General features: G+C 50.4%; 1 protein-coding gene across 1 annotated transcript in view; it reads right to left on the bottom strand.

Moving 5' to 3' along the window:
- TENM4 (teneurin transmembrane protein 4) overlaps positions 1-27,115 on the bottom strand; it is a 598,010-nt gene that overhangs the window by 367,767 nt on the left and 203,128 nt on the right. The window contains exons 4-5 of the mRNA XM_042904074.1: positions 15,837-16,124; positions 11,008-11,277 (exon numbers count right to left, since the gene is read on the bottom strand). Of these exons, the coding sequence (XP_042760008.1) occupies positions 11,008-11,277; positions 15,837-16,124 (558 nt within the window). The remainder of the gene's footprint in view (positions 1-11,007; positions 11,278-15,836; positions 16,125-27,115) is intronic.

Raw genomic sequence — 27,115 nt, 5'->3', positions numbered from 1 at the left:
TCCATCCCGACCACTTCCCAGCCGTGTGATCTCAGGGCACTTCCAAAACAATGAAGACACAGAGATCTGCCTCCAAGGCTGCTGCAAACGTTGAACAGAATGTGAGAACACTTCGTAAATCACAAAGTGCCGCACAATTAATAACAACAACAGCCTAAGCTTATACGGCACTTCCTGTGCACCAGGCACTATTCTAAGTGCTTTAACCCTCTGGGCTCATTTAATCCTATGAGGGAGACAGGAGAAGTATTCCCATTGTACTGGCAAGGAAACTGAGGCATGGGGAGATTCAGAAACTCGCCCACAGTTGTGGGACACTGTGTGACGCAGTTAGTAAGTTAAAGAGCTGGTGTTCAAATCCAGGCAGTCTGGCTCCGGAGTCTGTGCTTAAAGGTGTGAATTACCAAGCATTTTGTTTTTGTTTTGTTTCGTTTTGTTCGAGGGAATGGTCTTGCATGCTGGCACCTTTTTAACTCAGAAAACCGTTGGCACTCATCCCCTCGAATAGTTTTGCACTTCTGTCTCCCCGAGGCAGCACCGGCAGGGGTAAGAGCTTTGGATTTCAACAGCCCTGTGTTAGGCATCAGCTTTGTGACTTCCTGGCTGGCAAGTTACTTAAGCTTTCGAAGCCTGTCTTAGTCAGCTTGGGCTGCCATAACAAAATACCACAGCCTGGCTTCGACAACAGAAATACATTTTCTCACAGCTCTGGGGGGTGCCAGCATGGTTAGGTTCTGGTGAGAACTCTCTTCCTGGCTTGCAGATGGCTGCCTTCCTGCTACGTGCTCACGTGGATTTTCCTCCCTGCACGTGCATGGAGACAGCCACGTCTCCCTCTTCCTCTAAAGGCACTAATCCCGTCATGAGGGTGCCACCTTCACAACCTCATCTAAACCTAATTACCTACCATCACACTAGGGGTGAGAGCTTCAGCATGTGAATTTAGGACACCACCCCACGCACAGTGGCGCGAGGGGCAATTTCATCACAGCAGAATGGGAAGAACAAACTCTGTCCTGTTGGTTGACGTCCTCACCTCGATCAGGGAAAGCATTTGCCCCCTTTGACCTCTCCTTGCTTAAACCTTTTGTGTGGTTCCCTACGACCTTCAGGGGAAAGGCTGAGCTCTTGAGCCAGCAGTTTTCAGCTGTCCTCTGCCATGATGGGACCCAGTCTTTCTCTCTGGCCTCATCTCCTCTTAATCCCCACCGGCTCAGCCAGGACAAACTGTTTGCTATGTCCTGAACAGTGCACACGGCCGGGTGTCAGACCTGAGGCTTCTGACTGCTGGCTGAATGCTCCTTATCTTCACCATTGCTGCTCCCTGCCATCAGAAGAGGTTGGGAGCAACCTCTTGGGAGTTGAGTGGCTCCCTGCCACTTTGGGAAGAGTGTAGGGGAGGGCCTGGCTTTCTCTGAGACCTCTCCCCTGAAGAGGTATGTTGTGGGGTTTGCCTGGAGTCTGGATCCACATCCTGTGAGTAAGCACTATTAACCTCTCTGCACTACGCTTCATGTATCAGGCTCACATGAACTCCCAGGAGCCCTTCCGCACACTTTCACATGTTCCACATGCTTCTCTCTGGCCCAAAGTCAAAGGAAAGAAAGCCATTGCTATACTGTAGTCAATCTGTTTGCGTTGATTAGGGTGTAATTAAATTTGTAACAAGCATCCCCGGGTCGGGGGAAGGCAAATTTGACTTAACACGCTAGCTGCCTGTGGTGCGCATGTAGATGTGCCCAGGTCCCTCTCCGGTTGCCTTTGTGCTGAGTAGAGAGATTCAGCTGGTTAGGTGAACGCAGGGATGGCTCTTCCAGTCCCCTGTATCTTCCTGAGTCAGCTCTTCCTGTCTGGGGGGTGCCTTTCCTGCTGTCTTCACAGCTCACAGTTACCCTAGGGCATGTTAGTCACCCCACTGGCCATTCTCATAGGAGAGATGGCTGGGGTCTACAAACCAGGGATGCCGGCTCTATCATCATGCACGCCATGTGACGATGGGCGAGTCGATCTGATCCCAGAGCCCAGCCTCCTTCTACTGAATCTTGAGGCCCTGACAAATCTATACTCATTCTCAGTAAGGGGGCCTTAGAAGTACCGATGTCAACAGTTTTTGGACAAGACTGTGACATCATGGATTGTGGAATCTTCAACCTAAGGGGTTCTTGAAGGAAAGGAATTGACGTGCACAAAGTCCTGCTATGTGCCAGGTACCGTTTTTTAGTGTTAAACTTTCTTTTTTTCTAACTGAACCCCTCAGTAAGAAACACATTGTAGGTGATGACCTAGTTGACCTAGTGCAGGTGCTGCGTGTAAAGCATAATTAAAATAAAAATTCACAAACTGACTTTCCTCACTATGTGCTATGAACTCTATTCTGCTCCTCTCGGTTCTCTTTGCTAATACTATTTCAAATGATTGTGCTGAGCCACAGCCTTTATTTCGGGATTGGTCATGACCCAGTTTGGAAAACACAGTATTGACCCCTCCGTGTGCACAGTCACCTTTCAGCCTCGTTACAACTTTAGGAGGTAGGCACATGTTCATTGCCACAATGCAGATGAAGAAACCGAGGCCCGGTGAGATCCAGTAGGTTGCACAAAAATCACCCAATTCCTGAGTGGCTAAGCTGGGATTCTGAGTTCAACCCCAAAGCCCATTCTCCTTCCAAGTCATCTTGCTGCCCGAGATTCCAATAACCTCATCTGGTTGACGGGAAAACTAATACCTGGAGAGGAGGAGTGGCTTGCTCAGGGTCACACTGGGACTGGTGACAGAGGCTAAAACTGAAACCAGGTTTGTCCCTGGACTCCACACACCCTGGCACTGGAACGAGGCTCCCGTGGGTAAGGGAGCTCTTTCCCCACCACCAGTTACTCCCTTCCCCCCTGAAGTCATCCTGGATTAGATGCAGTTGAAACAGGCCCAGGATCCATTCTCCCGGGACAGAGCTGGGCTTATTGATGGGGAAAAAAAGGTGCCTGGAAAACGTCTTCTGGTAGGAAGTTTGTCACTGTGCACATCATTGCTTCCAATGAGTTGAGAATCGTGTTGGCTCAAATTGAAAGCAAAACTGTGGTTTGCTGTACCTCTCTGCACACGGCGGGTCCTAACCTAGTTTCGAGAATGCAATGTATCTTAATTTAGCATAGCTTTGACTCTCCCTATCTTGCTTTTCCTCTTCCCAGTGCGGAATTGTATTAGCATGTTCTGCCCACCAGGGAGAGCAATGAAGCTCGCCAGTGCCTCGCGGACTGGGGAGCATTGAAACTGGGCCAGGACTCCTTAAAGTCCCCTTACAAGGAACTCCCAAGAGCAACACTGTTCGTGGCTGTCAGATACTGGCTTCCAGATCCTAGGCAATTCTAGCAGACGTGAAGGTACGGAGAGGAGGCCCTGTGTCACACTTCACCAAGGCAGTTTGAGGCACCCGGCCAGAAGGAAGGGTTTTATGGAAATACAGCTGAAGGGAAGCTAAGATAATAACAACACAAGATGGTGCCAAGAGTCTCATGTGGGAGGTCAGGCAAGGCTGGGAGTGGGAGTCAGGCAGCAAGGTCAGCTGCGGGTCGGAGGGTGGGATGAGGGACGGGCAGGGGGGTTGGCTCATAGCCACGGCCATGAGAGAGCACGGGGTGCGGCACAGGACAGGCCGGTGCTCAAGGACCCGGCTGCTGGGCCAAAGGAGCTGTGAGGCTAGGAGAAGGGTCAAATGTGTCCCTCCCCTGAGAGTACCCGGGAGCCCATCTCGGTCACAGAATCTGAGTATGGAGGTCTTCCTCGCTGCTACGAGGCCCTGGAGGGACCAGGGAAGAGGTGGCTTGTTCCCTTCTCCAGGGCCAGATACGGTCTTCACTGCCTCCACGCTTCCTCTTTGTCTTAGCCCCCATCCTCTCTCTCTGGATTATAGCAATAGCCTCCTACGTTGACATGGCCCACTAGAGTCTACTCTCAACAGAGCTTCCAGAATGCTCCTGTCTTAGCATCAATCAGAACCTGTCGCTCCTCAGCTCAGGACCCTCCTGTGACTGCTCATGCAATGGCCTGCCCACATCACCTCTTTGACATCTCCCCAACCCCGGCCATACTGGTCTCATTGCTACTTATCACACAAGCCAGATACGCTTCTGCCTCAAGGCTTTTGAACCTGCCCACCCTTCTGCCAGGATTGCTTTCCTTCCAGATGTCCTCACCACTTACTCCCATGCCTACCTCAAACGCCACCTTCTCAGTGAAGCCTTCTTTGGCCACCATGTTTAGAACCGCAACCTTGCTCTCACCCTGGAATTCCCTCTCCCCTTTTTCATAACATCCTGCAGCATTTAGTTTTTAAATTTTTTTTAATGTTTTATTTATTTTTGAGACACGGAGAGACAGAGCATGAACAGGGGAGGGTCAGAGAGAGGGAGACACAGAATCTGAAACAGGCTCTAGGCTCTGAGCTGTCAGCACAGAGCCCGACGCGGGGCTCAAACTCACGGACCGCGAGATCATGACCTGAGCTGAAGTCGGCCACTTAACCAACTGAGCCACCCAGGCGCCCCAGCATTTAGTTTTTACACTTGTTTATCATCAGTCTCCCCACTGAGCAGTGGGTGGTTTCATCTGTATCGACCATGCTGGGACCCCAAGACCTAAAACAGTAACTGGAACATAGTAGGTGCTCAATAAATAGTTGTTAAATGACAGGATCCTGCTCACTCTCCAACATCCCCTCCGAACACATCCCCTTCCCATATTCTCAGTTACACTCCTGTCTTCTAACTTCATGGGACACACCTTTTACTTGTCCACCTTCATGCCTTGTCTACAGACAACGCCCTTTCTTCCCCCTTTTCACCTGTTAGTCTTTTCCACCCCTCAAAGCCCAGTGGCCAGCACTTCTTCCATAAAACCTTCTCAGATACCTTCTGGTTGGAATTTTTCTCTTAAACCTCTATGATCCCTACTCTAAATGTCTTTTGTCCAGCAGGTCACAACCTGAGAGTGGCCTGGTATGATCTCTAGCTCCACATCAACTCTAACAGGTTATAGATTCAGTTTCTTTTCTGCAAGCTTCTCACATTGACAAAGAACATTATGTTCTGAAAACAGCTAGAATCACCTCCTAGATTATATATATATATTGTACACGTTGACCTAATAGAAACATGTTTCTATAAAACAGAACAAACTGTGGAGTGCAGTGGCTAGGAAAGATCACGGGTATTGGGGAGAGGCGGATGTGGACTCAGACCCTGGTTCTGCCATTTACTAGCTGTGCAACCTTCAGCAAGTCACCTCTCTGAATCTCAGTTTCCTCGGCTGGAAATTGAGGAAAGGCTAAGAGTTAATGGGCTTGTTGTCTCTATGTTCCTTCTAGCTCCTGGATTCTCAGATTCTCGGGTTCTCGGGTTCTCTAATAAGGCTGTTTCTAATCCTTTTTTGGAAGTTGGGGCCTTAGAGCACTCATTGTCCATGGATAGCTGCCCAGGTGGAGAGTCGAATTCCCGAACTCCTCCGTGTTCCTGAAAGGGAGTATGGGCAGCTCATGAGGCAGAAGTGCAGTCAAACCCAGCTGTCCAACTTCTCAGGCTGAGGGAGCCTGGCTTCCTACCTTAGAAGATGGAGCCTTATGCACACAATGGCTGGGTAGCTGCAGTTTCTGGCCTCTCAGGGAATTAATGATAGATATGCTTATAGATTTTTTAAACCAAGTCTCATGAGCATGGGGCTATGGAGGGTAGAGGATAAATTGAGTTAAATTGGTAATGAGCTTCTTTCTCACTGTGCTTTGGAGATGCTCCCCTAATCTTCTGACTCTGAATAAGCAATTTGGCTGCCTAATTAGGTTAACCAATAATTTCCCTTTTGACACCCAGGCTGCTTGATACTTTTGGGGTAACTGTGATTCTGTTCATCATTTCTTTTCTAAATGCATTTCTCAATGTGCCTCTGGGATTAAAGCACAGGGTAAATTCTCACTATTCCCCAGACCACCCCCCGCCCCCCGCCTGCCTCTTCACATGCCTCTAAGCCTCGCCTGGTGCAATTTTCTCTACCGGGAATGCCTCTCTCAGATCCCTCATGCTCAGTGAAATCCTACTTGGCCTTCAAGCCCACGTGCATAACAAGAGTGAGATGAAGGAATGAGCCTTTGCACCCTCAGGGTAAGACCAATGGCTACTTTTACCATCATTCCACAGCTCCTTAGAAAATTAATATCAATAGGCAGCATCAGTTAAGGACCAACACAGACTGCATGCTTCACAGGTATAGCGTAGGCTCATAGTAACGCATCAAGGAAAGAAGACATGCTGATTCTGTTTTCTTTTAATTATTGTGGTAAAACATACATAACCCTTTTTTTTAATGTTTATTTATTTTTGAGACAGAGAGAGACAGAACGTGAGTGGGGGAGGGGCAGAGAGAGGGAGACACAGAGCCCGACGCGGGGCTCGAACCCACGGACCGTGAGATCATGACCTGAGCCGAAGTCAGACACTTAACCGACTGAAGCCACCCAGGCGCCCCAACATACATAACCCTTTAAACCAGTACAATCCAGAGCATGAAGTACATTCACATTGTTGTGTGACCGTCACCTATTCATCTGCAGAACTTTTACAGCATCCCTACCTGAAACTCCGCATCCATTAAACCCTAACTCCCCATTCCCTGCTCTCTTGGCCCCTGGTAACCACCGCCACATTGTCTTAGAAATGAGGAAGCCGTGGCTTGGGGAGCCGAGGGGTCTTGCCCAAGGTTTCAGAGCTGGACAGGGCACAATCAGGAGAGGAGAGCAGAGCTCCTCATTAGACTCCAGAACTGCTGCTCTTTCAACCCTGCAACAGTGCCTGCTATACCTCCGCTGTAGACAGAGACCCAAGGTCATCCTATCTCCACCTCCCTGCTATTCATCTAGACTCCTGACTCCAGAATCATGCCCAGCACACTGAGGGAGCTTGGGATAGGTATAGAGCGAATTACAATATGCATCTACAACAGAGACGTTGTTGTCAGACTGACCCAGCAGTTGGGAACGGAGCTCGAATCGCAACCTTTGCTTTCTAAAAACATTTATTGATGCCAACTGTGTGCCTGGCCTGGTGCCAACTTCTCCATGCCGTCCCCTAGCCTGCTGGCCCCACTCAGCAGAGGAGGCCCGAGGGCTGGCTCTGCCTGACGGCCGTGGTGCAGAAAATTTGTGTTTACATTACCCAGTCAATTCTGTATTTATTTTGGATATTAAGCAGTGACATAAAAGCTGCTGACATTAACCTTCAGGGGCAGAAACTGGCTTTAATGGACCCCATAAAAGTTATTATTGATGGCAGCTGCATGCAGCATCGCCATGACCTCAGCAAAACCCTCCACCACTATCAATACTGTTGACAATTACTATTGACTAATGCGAGGCTGGGTGGGTAGGCAGAGTTGATGTTCCTTCCTGTGGCTGGAAGTTGCTGGAGTTACTCTGCATTTCACATTTGGTAAAGATCTCTGAGAACGTGGTCACGTATTTTTGGTGGCCTCAACTGAGGGTCTAACACTCGCTGATTCAAATGGAGGTGGGCAAGGAGCTCAGATTATGGGACTGAAAGATCTGAGTTCCCACCCAAGCTTTGGTGACCTGCTGACTTCCCAGCTTCACAGTCTCCGCCAGGAGACTTTTTGGAGCCTCAGTTTCCCCATCTGGGAAACGGGAATGCCATGACACTCTCATGAGGATTAAAGGCAATCACGCATGAGCAGTGGCTTGACACATGATAGGCCCTCCGTATGGCTCCCCTGCACTTCTGGAAAGTGGTCACACTCTGAGGTGTCTGGCTAATGTACCCAGTGCGATAGGGTCCCGTTCTGGTGGCAAGACCCAAGTTCTCATCAAAGAAGGAGAACTAGGGGAGGGGATGAATGTGAGACAGAGAGAGGAGGGCAGAGGAGGGAGAAGGAGATGGGAGGGGCATGGAGAAGGGAGGGAGAGCAGACAGGACAGAACCAGACTCCTGGGTAGGGCCTGGTGTCAGCTCTTCCCCCTTCATTCCCAGAGCCCCGGTCCTCAGCTGTAAGTTGGGGAGACAACGGGGCACACAATAGCACTGTCAACTTCATCAGTAGACAAAAGGGAGCCATTCCTACGGCTCACGCACTGTCAGTATGATTCACTGTCACTATTTAGACCCGAGGATAACAAAGCTGTTAGCGTAGCTTTCCACCTAGGGGCAAGTGGACAAGCACGTGGGCAGCTGTGGGTGTCTGGGCTTGGGGAGTCCAGGCCTGGAAGGGCTGCGGAGGTCAGGGGATCTCTGTTAGAGTCACCTGTCCACCTCCTTCGCCTGCCTGTCTTCCTCGAGCACAGCGAGGCTTGAGTGCGGCAGCCAGTGTTGAAACAGACCATCGGAAGAGAAGGAAGAGGTGGCCCGGCCAGGGGAAGCAGGCAGCCATTTCCTGTCCCCGTTATCAATTTCCCTTCCCTGTTATCAAAGGCTGAAGCTCTTGAGGCTCCTCGACCATGTCATTATCACCCAACAGAGGCTTGATTCAGCTCTAATTCAGCTCTCAGGGAATATACAATAATGTGGGCGGCGTGCACCTCACTCTGTCATGACTTTGTGGAAAAATGATCATTTGTCACCACGGCCAGAAGCCTGCAAAAGAGCAAACAACCTAAGTACTTCGCTGCAGAGGAAATTCACAGTCACTAGGGCTACAAGAACAAAGATCTTAGAGTCATAAAGGCCTGAGTTCAAATCCTGTCTTGCTAGTGATGTGACTTCTGCAGGTATCTTAACCTCTCAGTGCCATAGTCTCCTTATTCTGCGCAATGGGGATGATACAACCTACCTCAAAGCAGTGTTCCTGGGGGGAAATGAGATCCTAGAACTAAAGCATCAGCACTGCTTGGGGGCCGCTGGTTAGCAGCAGCTGCTGACTGCTAACGTTGCTATTATCATATTATCATTTTCTTCTTGTGAGCCTCCATCTTGACACAAGCACTTCAGATCACAGAATCCCAGATCTAGAAGGGCTTGTGGGTCCTTCAGCTCAGCTCTTCCCCAAAAGTGTTCATTAGAACACCGAACCCATCAGACGCTCTGAGAGCAAAGTGTTCCATGCTCACATCAATTTGGGGGATGCTGCGTATGTCTCTCCTAGGTGGTTTACCCATTAGCAGGCACGTTAATAGATTAAAGGCTCTGAGAAGTCCTGCAGCAAAGAAATTGGCTTAAAACAACATAGTGTTTCCTACATTATTTGACCACAGGGCACTTTCCGGCTGTCATCCCCACCCCACCCTAAGAACTATTAACATTCTCAGATACAGGAAATGCTGATTTTGTTTAAAACTACTTATTTCACAGATGAGGAAAAGGAAACAGAGGTCCAGAGAAAGAATCCAACTTATCCGGTGCCACACTCCGGGTCAGTAATGGAACTGAAGCTCCCTGTCTCCTGATCAGAGACCATTTTCTCTGTAAAGGCCTTTCATATCAAATCCAAGCTCTTGTTCAGTGCATGGCGAGAGTGGGGGGCAAAGGGGCTGCTGCCTTGGCTTGGGCCTTGGTGGGAAGCTGGGAAGGTGGGAAGGTGGATGGCTTGTCACTGCAGAGAGGGGGATCTCCCTCGGTGCTGAGGTCATTGTCCTCCTCACAGGGCAAGGGAGGGTGCCAAGGCCAAGCCAGTATCCAGGCACTGCTGCTCCCTCACCCCTCAGACAGGTGCACAGGCTCCCACAGGAAAACTTCCGAGCTCTCTGGGAGGGCTGGTGGAATGGATATTTGGAACTCTGCTGCACCTGACTCTTTAAGGAAATAAATTTCCCACCTGACCCTGACCTTACCTGGTCTCCTGCCCGACTCAAATCTGGGACTCTGTTGTGTCTAACCTAGCTAGAGCATCCTTTTCAGAGATTAACCTGCCGAAGCCTTCACCTCTGACCTGGTCTCCACCCTCGCCCTCCTCCCCAACACACGCCTCTGGGGAAGCCTGCACAGGAATTAGGAGGATCCTGCACTCGGAGCTGGAAACCAGTAGGGGGCACTGGTGCCTGGCTCGGCCTTTCCAGTTTTCACTCCCATTGCCCTTCCCACCCTGGTATGGAAGCACTAGCACATCCCCTTCCTGGACTTCTGAGACACAAAAAACCTCCCCGCTCCCCTGGGCAGAGGGGCTGTCCCTGTCTCCACTCCCCTCCCCAAGGCTGTGCTGCCAGACCCAGCAGCGGCCTCCTCAGTTCTGGCCCGGGTCCACAAAGCTGCCCAGAGTGTGGCTGGGCACAAAGCACCGGAGAAGGGAGACCGCAGGGCTGCAACTAACCCAGAGCCCCTCAGACATCTGCCAAGGAGGTCCCAAAAGTAAGGAGGGAAATTCTGAAACCGGGTTCCCGCCCTTCCCCTGTACCAAGGAGACATGTGAACGAGCTGCCATCTTTTTCTCCCACAACATCTCTTGGGCCTTGGAGGAAGGGGTGCAGAGGTGAGGGTGTGATCGAGCCCAGAACCTGCACGTCCCCAGATCTGCACATGAGATCGGGGGAAAGCTGGAGCAAACCCTCAGGCTTTGAGTTACCCCAACATGACAGTTTTTGTTCAAGGCCATCCTCTGACCAGCCTGAAATACGGGGGGGAGGGCGCCCCCGGTGGAGACCCCCCAGGACTGCTGAGCACCTGGAGGCTGGAGACGGAGAGGGATTCAGGAAGGACCAGACATGGCTGATGCAACAGAGAACAAGCTGCTGGAGATCCGTTACCGCTGCCCCCCCTGCCCCCGCCACAGGCACCTTGCAAGTAATAACCCTGTGCCTGAGGCACCTCCCAATCTGAAATCCCGAAAACAAAGAGCAGTGACCCAATCTCTGCTGTGTCACCAGTGGGTAGGTGTTTTGTGTGACCGTGCAAAAGGCTCTGACTTTTGACCACTGAGAGCAAAGCGATTTTTCACCAACTTTATCCGAGCCCCAAGCGATGGAGCAGAAAATCAATATTGTAATTAAAACCCCAGCACCTGGCACAGGCCAAGGTGGCCACTCACCGGTCTCGGTGTTCTCGTGCTCAGTGTCGGTGAGCGTGAGGTTGGAGTTGGCCCGGCTGGACAGGCAGGAGCTGCGCCCCGACCGTGTGCTCCGGCCCCAGAGCCGCACGGGATGCTCAGGGGACAGTACAGTGTCGGCCTCAACGTCGGCATCAGAGCTGGCCCCCATGGAGTAGCCGCAGTGTGGGAGGCCTATGTCTGTCCGGTACAGGGTGCCATGAGGGGGCGTCACCTCTCCCAGCCCTAGCTCGCGCAGGGTGAAGTTGGCTCCTGGGAGGAAGTGCAGGTAAGCTTGGTTAGGGTCTCCTGAGCAGGGGTCTCCCCACCAGAAACCAGGCCACCCACCCCAGGATTCACTGTTGTCTGGTGAGCCTGTGTGGTGTTCTGCCCACGTGCCCCACTGCCGAAACGGCTCCTTCTGCCCCTCCCCCATCAGCCCACCTCCTCCACTTCCTTTAAGGCCCAACGCACATGGCCCCTTTGTGAGGTCTCCCCTAATACCTACACCCTGGGCGGGAGTCCTTGCTTCTTCCTGTATTCAAGCCCATTCTGAGAGTCCTTGGCCCTAGTCATCCTGCACAGTAGAACCAAAGGCCTGACCCTTCTGCTGGTGATGACTTCAGCAGGGGCAGGGAACCTGTCATGCTCATTCCTAAATCCCTGCACCTAGAACAAAATGTGGGACTCAGTAGAGGCTCAGGAGATGTCTGTTAAATTGAGCGTTAGGTCTCTTCTTCTGATCGAGAGAGGACTTGCCAGAAAGGAGCACTCCTGAGCCGAGTGGACGCCTAGTTGATGAGACGCAGATGGCTGCCCTGGGACCAGAAGGTCCTTTCTGGTCAAGTCGGGAAAGCCTAGAACACGACAATGAAGATGGTGACTGGCAGAGAAAAGGGGGCCCCAAGCAACACCACGGGCTTCCTCATGCTAGGCAGGGCTGGGACCATGGCGGGGATCTGCAGGCTTTGGAGCAGTCCAAGGAACCAAGCACACAGAGCTGGATTGCGGAGAAGTCTTGAGGGCTCGGGGAGGCCTGGAAACATCCAGGACTGAGGTCAGTGAAGAGGTGGGTGAGGGGAGTTCACTGGGGGATTAGCATTTGAGCAACAAAGGGAATGGTAACTTCCAAGAAAAACACAGCCTCCATGTTGCACCTGAATGTTGGCTCAACATCTGTTCAAGGACGGCTTCCTGCGTATTTCTAATATTCCCATGAGTGTTTGGGGGATGAAGAAGAAGGGGTGGACAGAGGCATTAACGGTCCCATTCCAATTAAACCACTTCTCTGGGTTTATAATCAGGTAGCTCCCACATTTAAGCCAATTCCAACTGGCCTTGGGTTTACAGACAAACAGCAATGAGCAGGGCGTGGTGCCTGGCTTTCCAGGCAAGTGAGGGAGCTACAACCAAATACACGATGACAGGTAGAAGTCCAAAGAGGGGAGATCCACGGAGAATGTTCTGGGAACACACAGGCAGAAGGTGGGAGCTCAGAGGACAGGTTTGCAGATGAGAGTGAACTTGGAGAAAGGAGTAAAGAGGGGAGCATAGATGCCTGAGCTTTGAAGGATTCCTGCAACCAGGGCCAGGGCTCACTGGGAAAGCCTTGCAAGGCCAGGACCTGCCAGAGAACAGGAGGGGAGCCAGCAGGGAGAGCCCCTACCACCATGGTGTGCATCACTCTGCAAAGAAGCCCTGTGCTCCCGAGCGTCCCGGTCAGCTCTGGGCCCAGACCTCTGTACTGACACAGGGTGCATGTTCTGTAGGTTTCAAGAAAACAGGCAGACACCCTCCGGCAGTACTTTGGGGGATGGATAAAGAGAGGGAAGGAGTGGGGGAGGAGGGACCAGTGGGGCCGCTGGGAAAATAAGAGCTGCAGTGGAGGCAGGGTGCCCCAATCCTGTGGCTCAGGTGGTTCATGTTGCTCCAGCCTTAATATGAGGTTAAGGTCATGAAATAGTTCTATACTGGCTGGCAACTGATGTCCGGGCCCACCCAGTGCCCCTGGCCTCCACCCCTCCCCATAAACAACCCCCAGCCTCCCCATGATGTGGCACAGCAGGGACCTCTGGGCTCTGCTCAGTGGCCAGGCAGACATTCTGGTTGGTCAGGATATGGGTCAGACCGATGTCAAATATTTTGAATATCCCCTATGTGCCATCCTCCGGTCTGCCCTCCCCCTGTGCCCTCCTTCTAAGTAGAAGAAACTCCACATTGGAGACCAAATCCCCTGTCTGCTTTCCATCCTCTCTGCACACCATACTCACTGCTTGCCCCATTTACCTCTCTCTGATCTCCCTTCTCCACCCCTGTCTTGTCCCCTGCCTCCATCCCAGCTCATGCTTGCCCCATTTACCTCTCTCTGATCTCCCTTCTCCACCCCTGTCTTGTCCCCTGCCTCCGTCCCAGCTCATGCTCCTGCCCTGATGGGCTGGACCTCTCAAGGAAAGCCAGTCACACATCAGAAGAATGTGAAATAAACAGCCCAGGCTGCATCAGTTTCCATGTGGCTTGCCCTATATACCCTTTTAAGCAGCCAGAGGCAGCGTGAATGTGAGTGAGTTGAGAGATCTGTGGACGGAGAAGTGCAATGTGATGGCTGACTCTGAGGGCTCAGCGATCCCTTGGAGCCAGCTCAGCCCCTCTGAAGTGTGAGCTTAGGAGATTTATTTCCCCAAATGTGGGAAGTCCTTATGATCTGTTGACTTTATGGCCTTTTGGCGTCTTTCATGAGGATCCCAGGACACAGGCTGACATATCACCCTGCTCAACCTCGACTTGTGTGATCTTGGGCTGCTGCAATCACCTAAACCACAATGTTCTTGTCCTTAAAGTGGGGGTGATAATCTATGACCTGCTAGCCTCACAGAATTTTTAAGGATCTCGGGAGGTAATGGGTGGGGGAGTACTCTCTAAACTGTCATGGCCATGTCTGCCTACGAAATGGGAATGATTCTTATTTAAAATTTGTAATGTTTATTTATTATTTTTGAGAGAGACAGAGAGAGACATGAGCAGGGGAGGGGCAGAGAGAGAGGGAGATACAGAATCCAAAGCAGGCCCCAGGCTCTGAGCTGTCATCACAGAGCCCAACGCGGGGCTCAAATCCACAGACTGCGAGATCATGACCTGAGTCGAAGTCGGATGCTTAACCGACTGAGCCATCCAGGCGTCCCTGATTCTTAATTTTTATAAAGACAAGAGGGGGTTCCTCTCTGCAGCCTCCTGTGCTAGGGTGGCATCCAGGCCAAGCTGGGCCAGTCAGGGCTCACTGAGCTCTATCAGGCATGGGCAGGACAGAGCTGGAAGAAAGTTTTGATATCCTTTTGTCCCTTCTCCTCACTGAGACCCAGAGAAGGCAATGAGTGGTAGGCAGAATCTTTGAAGCATCTGCTCCACACCAGGCACTGTGTCAAGTACTTTATTTACAATCCTGATTAATCCTCATGACCATCCTACGATTAGGATCACTGTTAACCCATTCCCCAGGTGAAGAAGCTGAGGGCAATAAAAAAGGCAGATCCAGAATTCACATCAAGATCGGTCAGTTGCCAGTCTGAGCTCTTAAGCACAAGCTGGAAAAGAGCTAAAGATCGTTCCTCTTGAGCCTGAGAGGCAGCATTACAAACAGGCCAGCTTTCATGTGGATTCAGGCCTGTGGGAGAGGCCAGGTGGGTGTCAGGCTATATGAGGGTATACATGTTTGAGACCAGCTCCTCTTACCTCTGTGATCTGGGGCAAAGGATTCAGCTCGGGGTTGTTGTATGGATTAGATAACAGTGCCGGAATGTATATGAACTACACAGCACGCTGCCTGGCTAACCCTGGCTGTGGAAGGGAAGCGGGTAGGGCAGAATCAGCGACTGGTAGCAGCCCGTCAGGCATCACAGAGGGCTCAAGGGTCTGCAGGCAGAAAAATAGGAATCACTGCAGCACCAGGGTAAGGAACAAACACGGCAAGTGTGGGAATAATGAGTAGGTCTGAGGGTTGGAGCATGGGTGGCAGGGTGTGGAGAGGCGGGGGACAAAATAGTCCAGGAAGAAAAACGGAGTTGGGGAAAGTCCCTTATGCCAGCTTAAGGAGCTCACGTTATGGACAAGGGGGAGTCATTCCCAGCTTCACTCTAGGTGCAGTGCAGAGAATGGCCCAGAGGTGGCAGCACTGGGTGAAGGGGGGCTGTGGTCAACCTTCCCGGAGAGAGAGAGGACAGCGGCAGAGTGGATGAAGAAGAGGGATGGATTTGAAAGTTACTTTGGAGTAGGATGGACAGGCTCTGGTGACTAGTGTAGGCCGGAACTGAAGGAGAGGAGTCAGGTGCCAAGATATTATCCAATTACCAAGACTTTAGGTCTATTTCAGGAGCAACGCTTTGATAGACCGGGACAATGCTCGAGGCAAAGAAGGTAATACGTCTGTTGAATGGATACATATATGACGAGTAATAAAACGAATAACTGACTTACTCCGCACTTGATGTTAGCATGCTTACCACTTACAACATGCCCCTCCAGCCCACAATTCAGTGCAGCCCATCTAACAGATGGTGACTGAGGCCTCCCAGAGAGCTGGTGGCGGTTCTGAACGCAACCCCAGTTAGTCTGGCCCGGAGCCCAGCTCGTAACCAGCTCTTTATGCCCGCGGACCGGGTGCCCACGAAGATGAACTTAACTAAGCGTGAATTACAGGCAGGCTCTGACCAGATCTGGGAGCCAGAATAGCCGAGACCTGGTGTTGGCCCGCGTCCTCCCGCCAGCTGCCTGCTCACCTGCGCACGCACCCAGGTGCACAGCTGCCCCTCCCCCCCCAGCCCGGCCCCGGGCGCCCTCACCTGCGTGGCAGAACTCCTCGGCCTCTTGCGGCACCATGTCCTTGACTCGGCCGCCGTAGGCCAGGCGGGCGTCCTGGTCGTAGGCCTTCAGGGTCTCGCTGGAGCTGTAGGACTTCTGTGGAGCCTTGCCCTCCTCGCTGTCCGCGGACGAGCTGGTGTAGCGGCGCTCGGCGTCGCGGCGCCGGGTCAGCGAGCGGTACGGCTTCCTCTCCTTCACGTCCATGGCCTCCGGCCCGCGCTCCTCCACATCCACGAACAGGGTCCTCGCCGCACTCAGGGCTGAGTGGTCTGCAGCCGGGAAACCAAAGAGAGGGTTGAGCCCGGGCCCCAGGAGGCAAAGGCAATACCCGAATCCATCCCGGCCTCGGATTCGCCCTGCGATGCTGTGGACGAGGGACTTCAGACTTGGAGAGGGGAGGGCTCCACAGCCACAAAGAGATCAGTAGCAGGGGGGGACTTGCACCCGGGCCCTCTGAGGATGAATCCTCTTTCTGCTACTCCGCCTAGCCGCCAGGAAGAGGCTTCAGCCTCCCCTCCAGTAATGGGTATCAAGGAAGTTGAAAACAAAGACCAGAGGGCACTGATTTCAGCAGCCTCCCTAGATAGGAATCATGTGTTTGTTCCCATCATGTCCCCAGCTGGGATAGGGCCTGACACGGAGCTGGGGCTCCTTAAGAATTCGTGAAACGGGGCTTCTGGTTGGCTCAGTTGGCTAAGCCTCAGACTTCAGTTCAGGTCATGATCTCACGGTTGGTGGATTCCAGTCCCGCATTCAGATTCGCTCGCTCTCTCAAAAATAAATAAAACATTAAAAAAAAAAAAGAATTTGTGGGGGCGCCTGGGTGGCTCCGTCGGTTGAACGTCTGACTTTGGCTTAGGTCATGATCTCACAGTTTGTGAGTTCGAGCCCCGCATGGGGCTCTGTCTGACAGCTCAGAGCCTGGAGCCTGCTGGGGATTCTGTGTCTCCCATGCTGTCTGCCCCTCCCCCCCCCTCAAAAATAAATAAAAACATTAAAAAATTAAAAAAAAAAAGATTTTGTGAAATGAAAAACAATGTAACATGTGGCTAAGCACTTAGCACACACTATCTCATTACATGGTCACACGGCCTGAGATGTTATTCTTGTTTCCAACCTTTTTTGGAAATGAGTCAGAGTATAAATAACCAATTCACATGTATCATGACCAGATAATTAAACAACTACTTGATAATTGTCTGTTTTCTCCCACTAATAAGTAAGCTCCATGAGAGCAGGTGCTTTAGCTGTTTTGCTCACTCCAGAGCCTGGTGCATCTGATATACATTTGTTTATTTAATTGGCCAACCAATCCCCATCTGACAGATGAGAAAACTAAGGTTCAGAACCTCCTTCAAGGTCACTGAGGCGGTAACAAAGCCCGGATCTGAACCCAGGTCTGTTAGGCTCTAAAACTGGAGTTTTTCTATTCTATCACACTTCCATGAGTCCCCTTCCTTCCACTACACAAAAGTGTCCTTCCAGCTAGGCTGACCCTGGCCACCATGGCAATCTGAGAACTCCCTCACGTCCAGACCTACAAGCCTCAACAGGGACACCATCAGCACCTGGGGAAGCCACAGTGTCAGCCCCATTTGCCTGGGTGTTGCCAGGGTGTCTGATTGGTGGGAAGCTCCTGATATCACTTTTTTTTCTTTTCCCCATTGGACCTTTTTGCTCTAAACGGACATCCTGGGATTTTTTTTTTTTTTTTTTTATACCCGTGATAGCACTCCCTTCTTCCTTCCAAATGTCTTCCTTTGGCTCTGGAATAGCAAATGCAGCCCCATACAAGAGCCAGGAGATAAGCACAGGAGGAAAACAGAATATCCTGAGCAAGGCTTGATGAGAGCTCTTATTTTTCTTGACGCATACAGCTTTCTCAGTTCTTTCTTTCACTGTTCCACTTCTTAGAGCCCTGTGGATATACAAACTGTGCAACTGTCCTGTAGAAAAGCAACAGAGCAAGAGCTATGACCAATGGTGCCATGCTGGTGTGGAGGCTCCGTGCCTGGGGTGGGGTCTCTGACAGACGGCGGCGAGGGCCGGGCCTGCCAAGAGGACAGTTGGGCACTCAATGCCTGCAGGGCTGCAATGTAGCAAGCAGTACAGGGTGGCTTATTCATTTTTAAGACAAGCTAGAAATTTGGACTTAGACACAAAATGTGTGATTTTTGGATTCTCTCCATGATTTCTTCAAATCTCAAAACACTTTGTAGGCCAAACAAAACACACTGAAGGTTAGTTTTGGTCTGATGGGTGGGTGTTTCCAAGTTCTTCGTTCGGTCATGGACAGATGAGGCATCCTTTTGGCCGAAGATGCCCTCTTCCCTACCAAGACCCAAAAGGCCATCTCCCGGGGAAGGTCTCAGCCTGGTTCCACTGCAAACTCTGCTCATCTGGTTACAGAGCCCTCTAGACCCACTCAAATGGGTCCATTATGTCCTAACCTGGAAAGCTGCATCACTTCACTTAGCAAAAGAATGGTCTGAGGTTACCACTGGTAACTGGTTGGAGTCTTTGGGATTTACCATAGATCCCAAGTGTCTACTATAGACTTCCTTCTACATGTTCTCCATGATTTTCAAAGAGTGCAAACATTTATGATTTCATTGGTACCCCCTAATAACCACAAAGCATATAAGACAACTATTTTCACCCCCATTTTATACATGGGGCAACAGTGACCCAGAGCCATCCAGCTGTCTGCCCAAGGCCACACGGTAAGTTAGTAGCAAAGCCAACATTACTAGGCAGACAATGCCTTAGGGTGGCAGCTAGAGCCAATCAAAATGTGTAGGTGATATTTTTTGGGTCCCAGTTCTCAAAATACCCATGGAAATTAGTTCTGGGACAAGGAAAAAGACGTAAGATACATAGAAATCAAATCACCTTACTGAAGCCCAAACCCAAGTTTCCGAGCTCTGGTCTCTTAACATTCAGTCTTCTGACAATGGCTGACGCAGTGATAGTTGGTCATCTGAGTACCTGAGGGGCAGGGCTGGAGGGAAGACCGGTGATAACACTTTCTACTCCAGGGCTGTGAAACCTTTTTGCCTGCGATCCATAATTTGAAAAACATCTTACGTTGTGACTGGATACACACATTTATGTATATGAATGCGTGTGTTTGTGTGTATAACATGGAAAGAAGATTCACAAAACCAAAGTTACCACATGATGAACAATGTATTCTGATGTTTCCTATTTCATTCTCTTTCAGTTTTTTAAAAAGGCAGATGATAACTCTCTAACTTGACCCAATACTGGCTTTTGACCCAAAGCACTGTTCTGGTCTAATTTGGATGAGAATTTATGGCGACTGTCACCTAGCCTCTGTGCCCTCTGGCCCTTCACCTCCAACCCACCCCCCTGGATGACAATAATGATGATGATAATATAATAAGAGTAAGCACTAAAGTAATGTTAGTCATTGTTAATACTAGTGACTAATAATTCATAATAATGATTTCATAATAATAACCAATATTATGTTATTATTAGTAGCTAATATTTGCTGAGTACTGTTATTAATATTGTATATGGTAATATTTTAATCCTCACTTCAATTCTGTGTTATAGGTACTATGACTATCTGTAAATTACAGGTGAGAAATTATGAGGTTAAATATATTGTCTAAGGTTACACAGATCTTGAGTGGTGGACCCAGAATTCTGGTCCAGGGGTTGAACTTGGCATATGGATACAGCCATGAGATGATTTTGCCTCGGTAGGTTGTGCCAGATGAATTTCTTAAGCCCAGATCATTCCTCTACCCTGTTGATGCCTCTCTAGGAGCTCAGAATAAATTCTTGTCTCCTGGTCAAAATGGAAGGTTAATCTTTGATCTGGCTCATTTCACTTCCTTCTCACTGAGTCACTTGCAACCTTCCTGGATGTTAATTCTGTGGCCTCTCTGCCTTTGTTCATGTTGATTTATCACTGTACATCCAGCTAACTCAATGGTCTATATTCATGTCTGCTTTCCCCTTGATGGCAGTTCCCTGAGGGCAGGCCTGGCATCCACAGAGCTCGTGAAATGCATGTGGAGTGAATGAATGAATGAATACAATTACTTGACAGCTACTTTTTACTTCTTACCAATCTTAGGTGATATAAAATATTAGTAGTTTGATTTAGGTAAATATGTATTAGATATATCTAAAATTGAATCAAAGGCATTGTTTATACGACTTCTTTTAAAATTTCAAAGGGGCACCCAGGTGACTTGGTTAAGCATTCGACTCCGGCTTGGGTCATGAGTTCGAGCCCAGCATTGGGCTCGCCACTGTCAGTGCAGAGCCTGCTTCAGATCCTCTGTCCCTCTCTCTGGCTGCCCCTGCCCCACTCGCTCTTGCTCTCTCTCTCAAAAATAAACATTTAAAAAAAAATAAAATAAAATTTCAAAGTAAGCCTACGTTTGAAGTATGTGTCTAGTATGTAGCAGCTGTGTGACCTGGGACAAGTTATTCAACCTCTCTGCGCTTCAGTTTCCTCATCTGTAAAACAGCATCAGCCTCTTAGGGTTGTTCTGAGGATTAAATGATAGTTAATACATGTCCCTGGTACATATTGTCCCTAATACATAGCAGGTGCTCAGTAAATGTTAGCCATTATTATCATCAGAAAAAAAAGCCGACATTTTATTTTTAAAAGGCACCCTCTAGGAGGCTCCAGCTGAGCATCAGTTATAGCTGGAGAGGAACATCCCCTCAGAAACGTACGTTAATAAGGCTGAGACACATTTTAGGCTGTTAAATTGGTGGATGACTATGTTTTTTTATCAGTGTGTGCCTGTTGACCAAAGACACCGGCTTCAAGGCAAAGGCTCAGTAACTATGAATTACTAACAACACAGCTTCCCTGTCACAGAGCAGAGGCAGGGAGAACATTTGCCTTGCTCTTATTCCCCTTTAATTTTTCCCCCAGTTTTGAGTTAATATAGTGATTCAATAAATGGTAAATATCTATTTTTTAACAGATGGGAGGTTGGTCATGGTTCACACTCGGCTTGGCATTTAATAGAGGAGGAAGAGGTTGGGAGGTGAGAGGTGACAGTGGAGCGAGGGTCCCAAGCACAGTGACGCAGAGACCGGGCGGGAGGGTGGAGGAATGCTGGGGAGGGGGCCCAGCTCGGACCCACCCGCCCAGCCCTCCCCGCCCAGGCTGGGCAGCCCAGGCACCTGGCACACATTCATGTTTCAACATGGCAGTCCCTCCTCACCCTGCTGACCAGGGGCTCCCCCCTGCCCCTACCTCTATTAGCCTGACCTTCCCCACCCTCCCTCTGCTCCTTCCCGCTGCCCACAGAGCACCTGGCTTCTCCCAGACGCACACCCTCCGTTTCTGTCCCTCAGAGCTGCCGGCCATTTCTCAGACACCCTGCACCCTTGCTGCCACGGAGCCTCTGCATACCTGGCTCACAGGGCTCACCTGAGGGAGATGGGGCAGGAGGGTGTAGGCAAGAGGTCACAGTGCTGCATCCTTGCTCTCTCCCTGCTCCGTAGCCCTTTGTCCACTCATCTGACACCAGGAAGTGAATCAGGAGCTGGATCCATCCATCTCCAGACCTTCCTTCCCACAACCCTCCGCCACGCACAGTGACAGAACCAGCTTCCATGGTCTCGCTCCAGCCACCTCCTGGCTATGGGGCTCTGGGCAGGCTGGAGGTGTTGGCTTTATTAGATGCTTTGTGAACTAATGTACCTTATCCCTACAGGCAAAAGGGATTGGGAAGTGACTACTAACCGTGTCGTCATCATCATCATCATTGACATGTGTTATTTCTGACCAACATATCATGTAACTGTACCCATGTAACATGTGTGAGACCCCGGCCTGCTCGTGAGGCGGGGCTTGAGGAAACTCTTCTTCAGGTAAGACCCGAGCACCATGAAGATGTCTCCAGAGAGGAGTTCATTTCCACAACCTGTTACATACATACTTATGCTGGGCCCTGGGGCCGGAGATGAGCTTGACGGAAGCCCTCTGTCCAGGGTGTCAGCCAGAGGAGGCGACCGCCAGTGCTTTGCTAAGCAGGACCTACGCTTCTACACGTTTCTCCTTAAGCAGACACGGGTGTCATTCTTGGCCTCTCTATGGGGAAGGAGAGTGGGCCCCGGACAAGGAAAGGGAAGAAATATGTGTGCATCGAGCCCTGCCCTCAGTGCCTTCCACACAGCCCCGTTAAGAGCCCTAGTCAATTATCACTTTAGACAGCAGGCGACATGACCTGGGTGGTTGGTCAAGTTCACGCAGCCCGTCAGTGACTCTAAAATCTACATTTTAGGCTTTTTTTTTTCCTCTTTTACACAGACCTGGGCTCAGATAGATCTGGAAGGTCTGAACGGAATGTGGGCAGGGCTGGGGGACCCTGGTGGTGATGGTGATCAGGGTATGATCTCAGACAGGAAAAGAGGTAATAACAATAGAACGACTACCATGTATCGAACATCTACTCCTGTGCCTGGGTATTTTGTACACACTATTTCTAATCTCTGCAGCAATTATGCAGGTTAGATACATGCTCTTTTATATTTTCTCTTATTTATTCTTGTTGTGCAAATGAGATAACAAGCTCACGAAAGAGATTACGTGACTTGCTCTAGACGCCATGGTTTCAAATGTCAGGGCCTCGTTTTGAATCAGGAGAAAGGTATTGCACACCTAGTACCAAGGTTAATTCATTTAGCAAATGCTTACTGAGGACCTTTCCTGTCCTAAGCGCTGCAGAAGATGTGCTGAGGTAACACGCCAGGCTTCCTTGTTCCCTCCCTCCCCTTGACCTCTTCTCCCACCCCGCCTCTTCTCTCCCGCACTGAGTTCCCACCCTGCTGTCCCAAGCCTCACATGAGGTCTATACAATGGAGTACTACTTGGCAAGGAGAAAGAATGAAATCCTGCCATTTGCAGCAATGTGGATGGAACTGGAGGGTATTACGCCAAGTGAAACAAGTCAGTCAGAGAAGGACAGATAACACGTTTTCGCTCATATGTGGATCTTGAGAAACTTAACAGAAGACCAGAAAAGGGAAGGGGAAAAAATAGTTACAAATAGAGAGGGAGGGAGGCAAACCACAAGAGACTCTTAAATACAGAGAACAGACTGAGGGTTGATGGCAGGTGAGGGAGAGGGAAAATGGGTGGTGGGCACTGAAGAGGGCACTTGTCGGGATGAGCGCTGAGTGTCGTATGTAAGCGATGAACCAAGGGAAGGAATCTACCCCTGAAGCCAAGAGCACACTGTATACCCTGTATGTTAGCCAATTTGACAATAAATTATATTTAAAAAAAAAAGACAAATGAGCTTCCACCTCCTTGGAGCTTCTCCACAGTGGACAAGTCGGCCAGGGAGAGAGGCAGGGGAAGGACCACAGGGGCCCCTCGCCTGGGCCAGATGGGCCAACGGTGGAGAGAAGATCAGAGACCACTGCCCAGAGAAAGTGACATTTAAACTATGACCGAAACATGTCAAGTAGAAGTGAGCTAGGCCAGACAGTTTTGAGGTAAGGAGAGAAAAGAAGTCTAGATGTGACTTTCTGTTTTCTCTGACGCACAGTAAAAATGCATTTCACAATCCAGAACACACACGCATGGACACATTTCTAACTAAAAAAAAAATTTCAGAAACTATGCCTCATCTTTCCTCAAAGGTGGACTCTGACATTTTCCGTTTTATTCTTCTCTACCAAAACAGGATCATGGGTGGCTTGCCAACCTACGGTGTGCAAAGCACTGTTCTGGTCACAGCATGGATGAAGCTGGAGGTGTATGAGAACTGGGACCAGAGGGAGACCCCGTTACTCTCCGAGTCCAGCCTTGAGGGAGAGAGAAAGGTGGAAAGGGAAGCCTGAGAGCGGAGGAGTGAGCAGCCTGGTGGAGAAAAAGCAACTTCCATGAACAGTTGTCATCTAAGTGGGCAGTAAAATGCAAGCGAGCATGTGGCAGAAAGCCTGGATGGGAGGTCCCTGGAGAACGTGTCCTCCACGTCTTGGGTTTTGGAAGCCCTGATGTGGCGGTGGCCGGGAGCTGGCCTGGAAGAATGGCACAGGTGTTGGACCCGGGAGAGAAGGGGAGATGGGCAAAACAAAGCTTTAGGTGTGTGGGGAGAAACTCAAGAAGCAAAGTTGGGCCCTTCATGCCGGCTCCAGCAATATTTATGAGGGGCAGGGGCCCGGAACACTGGCAGGGAGACCTGCACAGACATACCTCACTGCCAAGGAACCTCGCCCCTGCCAAAGCCCTCAGGGAAACGGGGGTTGTTACCACCCTGGGTTTCCTTGTGACCTACAGAACAGCGAGAGACGAACCAGGAAATTGACTGAATTCCTACCAGACTAAAGTTTTATAAGTTTTCCTTAACATAAACACATGGTGATATTTTTAGCTCTTTGTGTGTCAAGATGGGCCCATAAATATTTCAGAGCTAAAATGTGTTCTATAAAATAGAAGTCCCGAGCATTATCTGTTTGTGTATGTGTGCATAAGACCATCATAAATTTTTACTTTCCTTAGTCCTTCAGAGTTTGGTGTTGCAAGTCCTTTGTTTTAAACCCTACTGTGATATGAAAGTGGATGCCAGAAGTGGAGGGGACACATCTATGCTGTGTGGGGACTGTGTCAGGCTACATGTGCACCAGAGAACTAGGGGTTATCCCCACTTTACAGATTTGGAAACTGAAGCTCAGAGTAGCAAAGTGATGTCCAAGTTCATACGACATGCCAAGACCGGAATCTGGCTCTAAGTCTGTATTCTCTGTAATGGTACCCAGAGCTCACGTCTCTGGCCCTGTCACTTGAGGGAATGTCTTGCTTTTAAACACAGTGGCACAGTGAGGGGCACTTGGGTGGCTCAATCATTTGAGCGTCCGACTTCTGCTCAGGTCACCATTTTACAGCTCACGGGTTTAAGCGTCACGTAGGGCTCTACACCGACAGCTCGGAGCCTGGAGTCTGCTTCAGATTCTGTGTCTCTCCTTCTCTCTCTGCCCCTCCCCTGCCTGTGCTCTCTCTCTCTCTCTCTCCCTCTCTCAAAACTAAGTAAATAAACATTAAAAAAAATAAAAAACAGTGACACAGTGATTACAATAATGGTGGCTAAGAGCAAGGTCTTTATATGCATGACCTCATTTTATCCTCACCATATCCCCAAACCACCCTTATTTTAGAGCTTAGAAACCTGGGACTGAGAGAGGTTAAGTACCTTGCCCAGAAGACCACAGCAAGAAGGTATCAGAACCGGGACTCAAACTTGGGTCTATATGACCCCAACACTCAAGCTTTTACTCATAACCTATACTGCTTCCCACACAGGTCATCCCGTATTTTAGTTTCCTTAGATGTTCTATTTGCTTTTTCATTCTGTTTTGTTAGCAGTGTTAATTCCTTTGATGGACCAGGTTAGCAACTACCCTGGACTTTCTGGAAGGATTGCTGTTATACCTGCTGCTCGAAGTGGCCCCAGACAGTGTTGTGGGCCAAAAAAAGGGCTTTTTTGGGAACACGGTGGAGTGTGGCTGTGTGCCCAGCCAAGCTACTGGGATATCCCTAATCAGTGGCTGGCAAGCAGGTGACAGATGGTGCCATTGCCTACAGGTGCCATCTCGCCCTTTTATTTGAGGGCCTGTCACAGGCCAGGTATCGAAGGGAGGTGACTGTTGTATGGGCATCATCCTCCGATCCTGAGCTCAGAGAGCTCCCACCAGAGCTGCCTAGACCACTCAAAAGGGCTGAGCGTGCACAGGACCTGGGACGCAACAGGCCCTCAACCCACAGGAGGGGGTATGAGGGTGGTGTTTTCCACATTCTTCCATCCAGATGCTTCCCCTCCCGGAGCTACCTACCAGTCAACGATTCCCGTTTATGAATGAGGACCTCTTAGAGTCAGAAAATGTGGCATTTACTATCTTAAGATTGAAAGGATCATCAAAGGTCAGCTGGTCCATGCCCCATTGATGTCAGTCCCCTCTGTGCCATCCCCAAGTGGTCATGCCACCTCCAAATCTGGGGACCTCACTACCTCCAGGGAAAGTTTCGTGTTTCCTGACATGTAGCCGAAGCTTCTTTTAGCCAAAGGCCTCAGCTCTAATCCATGGGGTCCCAGGGAGGAAGTCCAGCGCCTTTGTCCCAGCAACAGCCCTTCCAGCCTGAAGACAGACTTGTCTGTGTGTCCTTGAGTCTCCTTGTCAGGCCGAACATCCCTCCTAAGATTTTCAAGCCCTCACCTTCCTGGCGAACTTTCCCTGGGTTCATCCATCCTTGCCTGCTCTTTCCCATCCACCAAGCCTTTCCAATCGGGGGTGGGGGGCGGCGCTGGGGACAAGGAAGTGATCAGACACAGTTAGAGGGACAGACACATCTAGATGGTTCCAGCACAGTGAGCACAAAAGAGCAACTGACAGAGATGCTCGAGGCAGAGTAGGGGACATCAGCTCAGGTGGGGCAGGCAGCAGGACAGCCAGAAAGAGGTCACAGCTAAGCTGAGGCCCAAGAGCTGCACAGGAGTTAACCAGGGGACAGGGAAAGGGGCACGCTCACGTTCATCCGCATGCCGCTCACGTGGGGTGGGCTAGAACCCCTGGGAACCTCTTGGTGCAGCTGAAATGCCCCCCACGCACCCCTCTCTTGCACCCACTGGGCAGCTCAACTCCACGTGGCTTTCTAGGAAGCACACCCACCCAGCCCAGGTGTGCTGGCTATGTGCTGCGACTCAGCTTCTCCATGACCCTTGAGAAATTGTTCTGCCCCTCAGCTCCCCCCGGAAGGGGCTTTCTCCTTCTCCCTGGAGAATCCATTCAAGGGCCAAGCCCCAAACCCAAGTTTTATCAGCATGCCAATACTCTGCAAAAAAGTGTGCAAAGGCCCTGCACAGATTTCTGATTCTCTATGGGCTTCTTATTCTGGGACCACATTATGAGATCATCAGAGGGAGGGGAGAGGCAGTCGGGCTGATTAATTGCACATCCCCTCCTGTGTCCGAGGCTTAAACCCGTAATTACCTGGGGCTCTTGCATTAGGCCTCCACTCTGGAGGGAGAGCTGGAGGGGAAAACTGTCACCACAGGTAGCAAGGACTGACTCCGGGCTCTGGAAATAGTGAGCCTCTCAGTTGTTACACTAACTCCGTCCATCCCACAAGAGCCCCGCAGATTTGTGAAGGTAGCAACTGCTTGTGCCCTCTTGCTCTGCCCAGGGCTCTGTGTCCATAGAAAGAAGAAAGCTCTCAGGCGGCTGTGACTTGGTGATTGCCACACCAGCAAGT

This window comes from Panthera leo, chromosome D1 (genome assembly GCF_018350215.1).
Source record: "Panthera leo isolate Ple1 chromosome D1, P.leo_Ple1_pat1.1, whole genome shotgun sequence".
Classification (NCBI taxonomy): Eukaryota; Metazoa; Chordata; class Mammalia; order Carnivora; family Felidae; genus Panthera; species Panthera leo.
The sequence above is the reverse complement of the archived record's forward strand: the minus strand, read 5'-3'. Positions and strand labels throughout refer to the sequence as shown.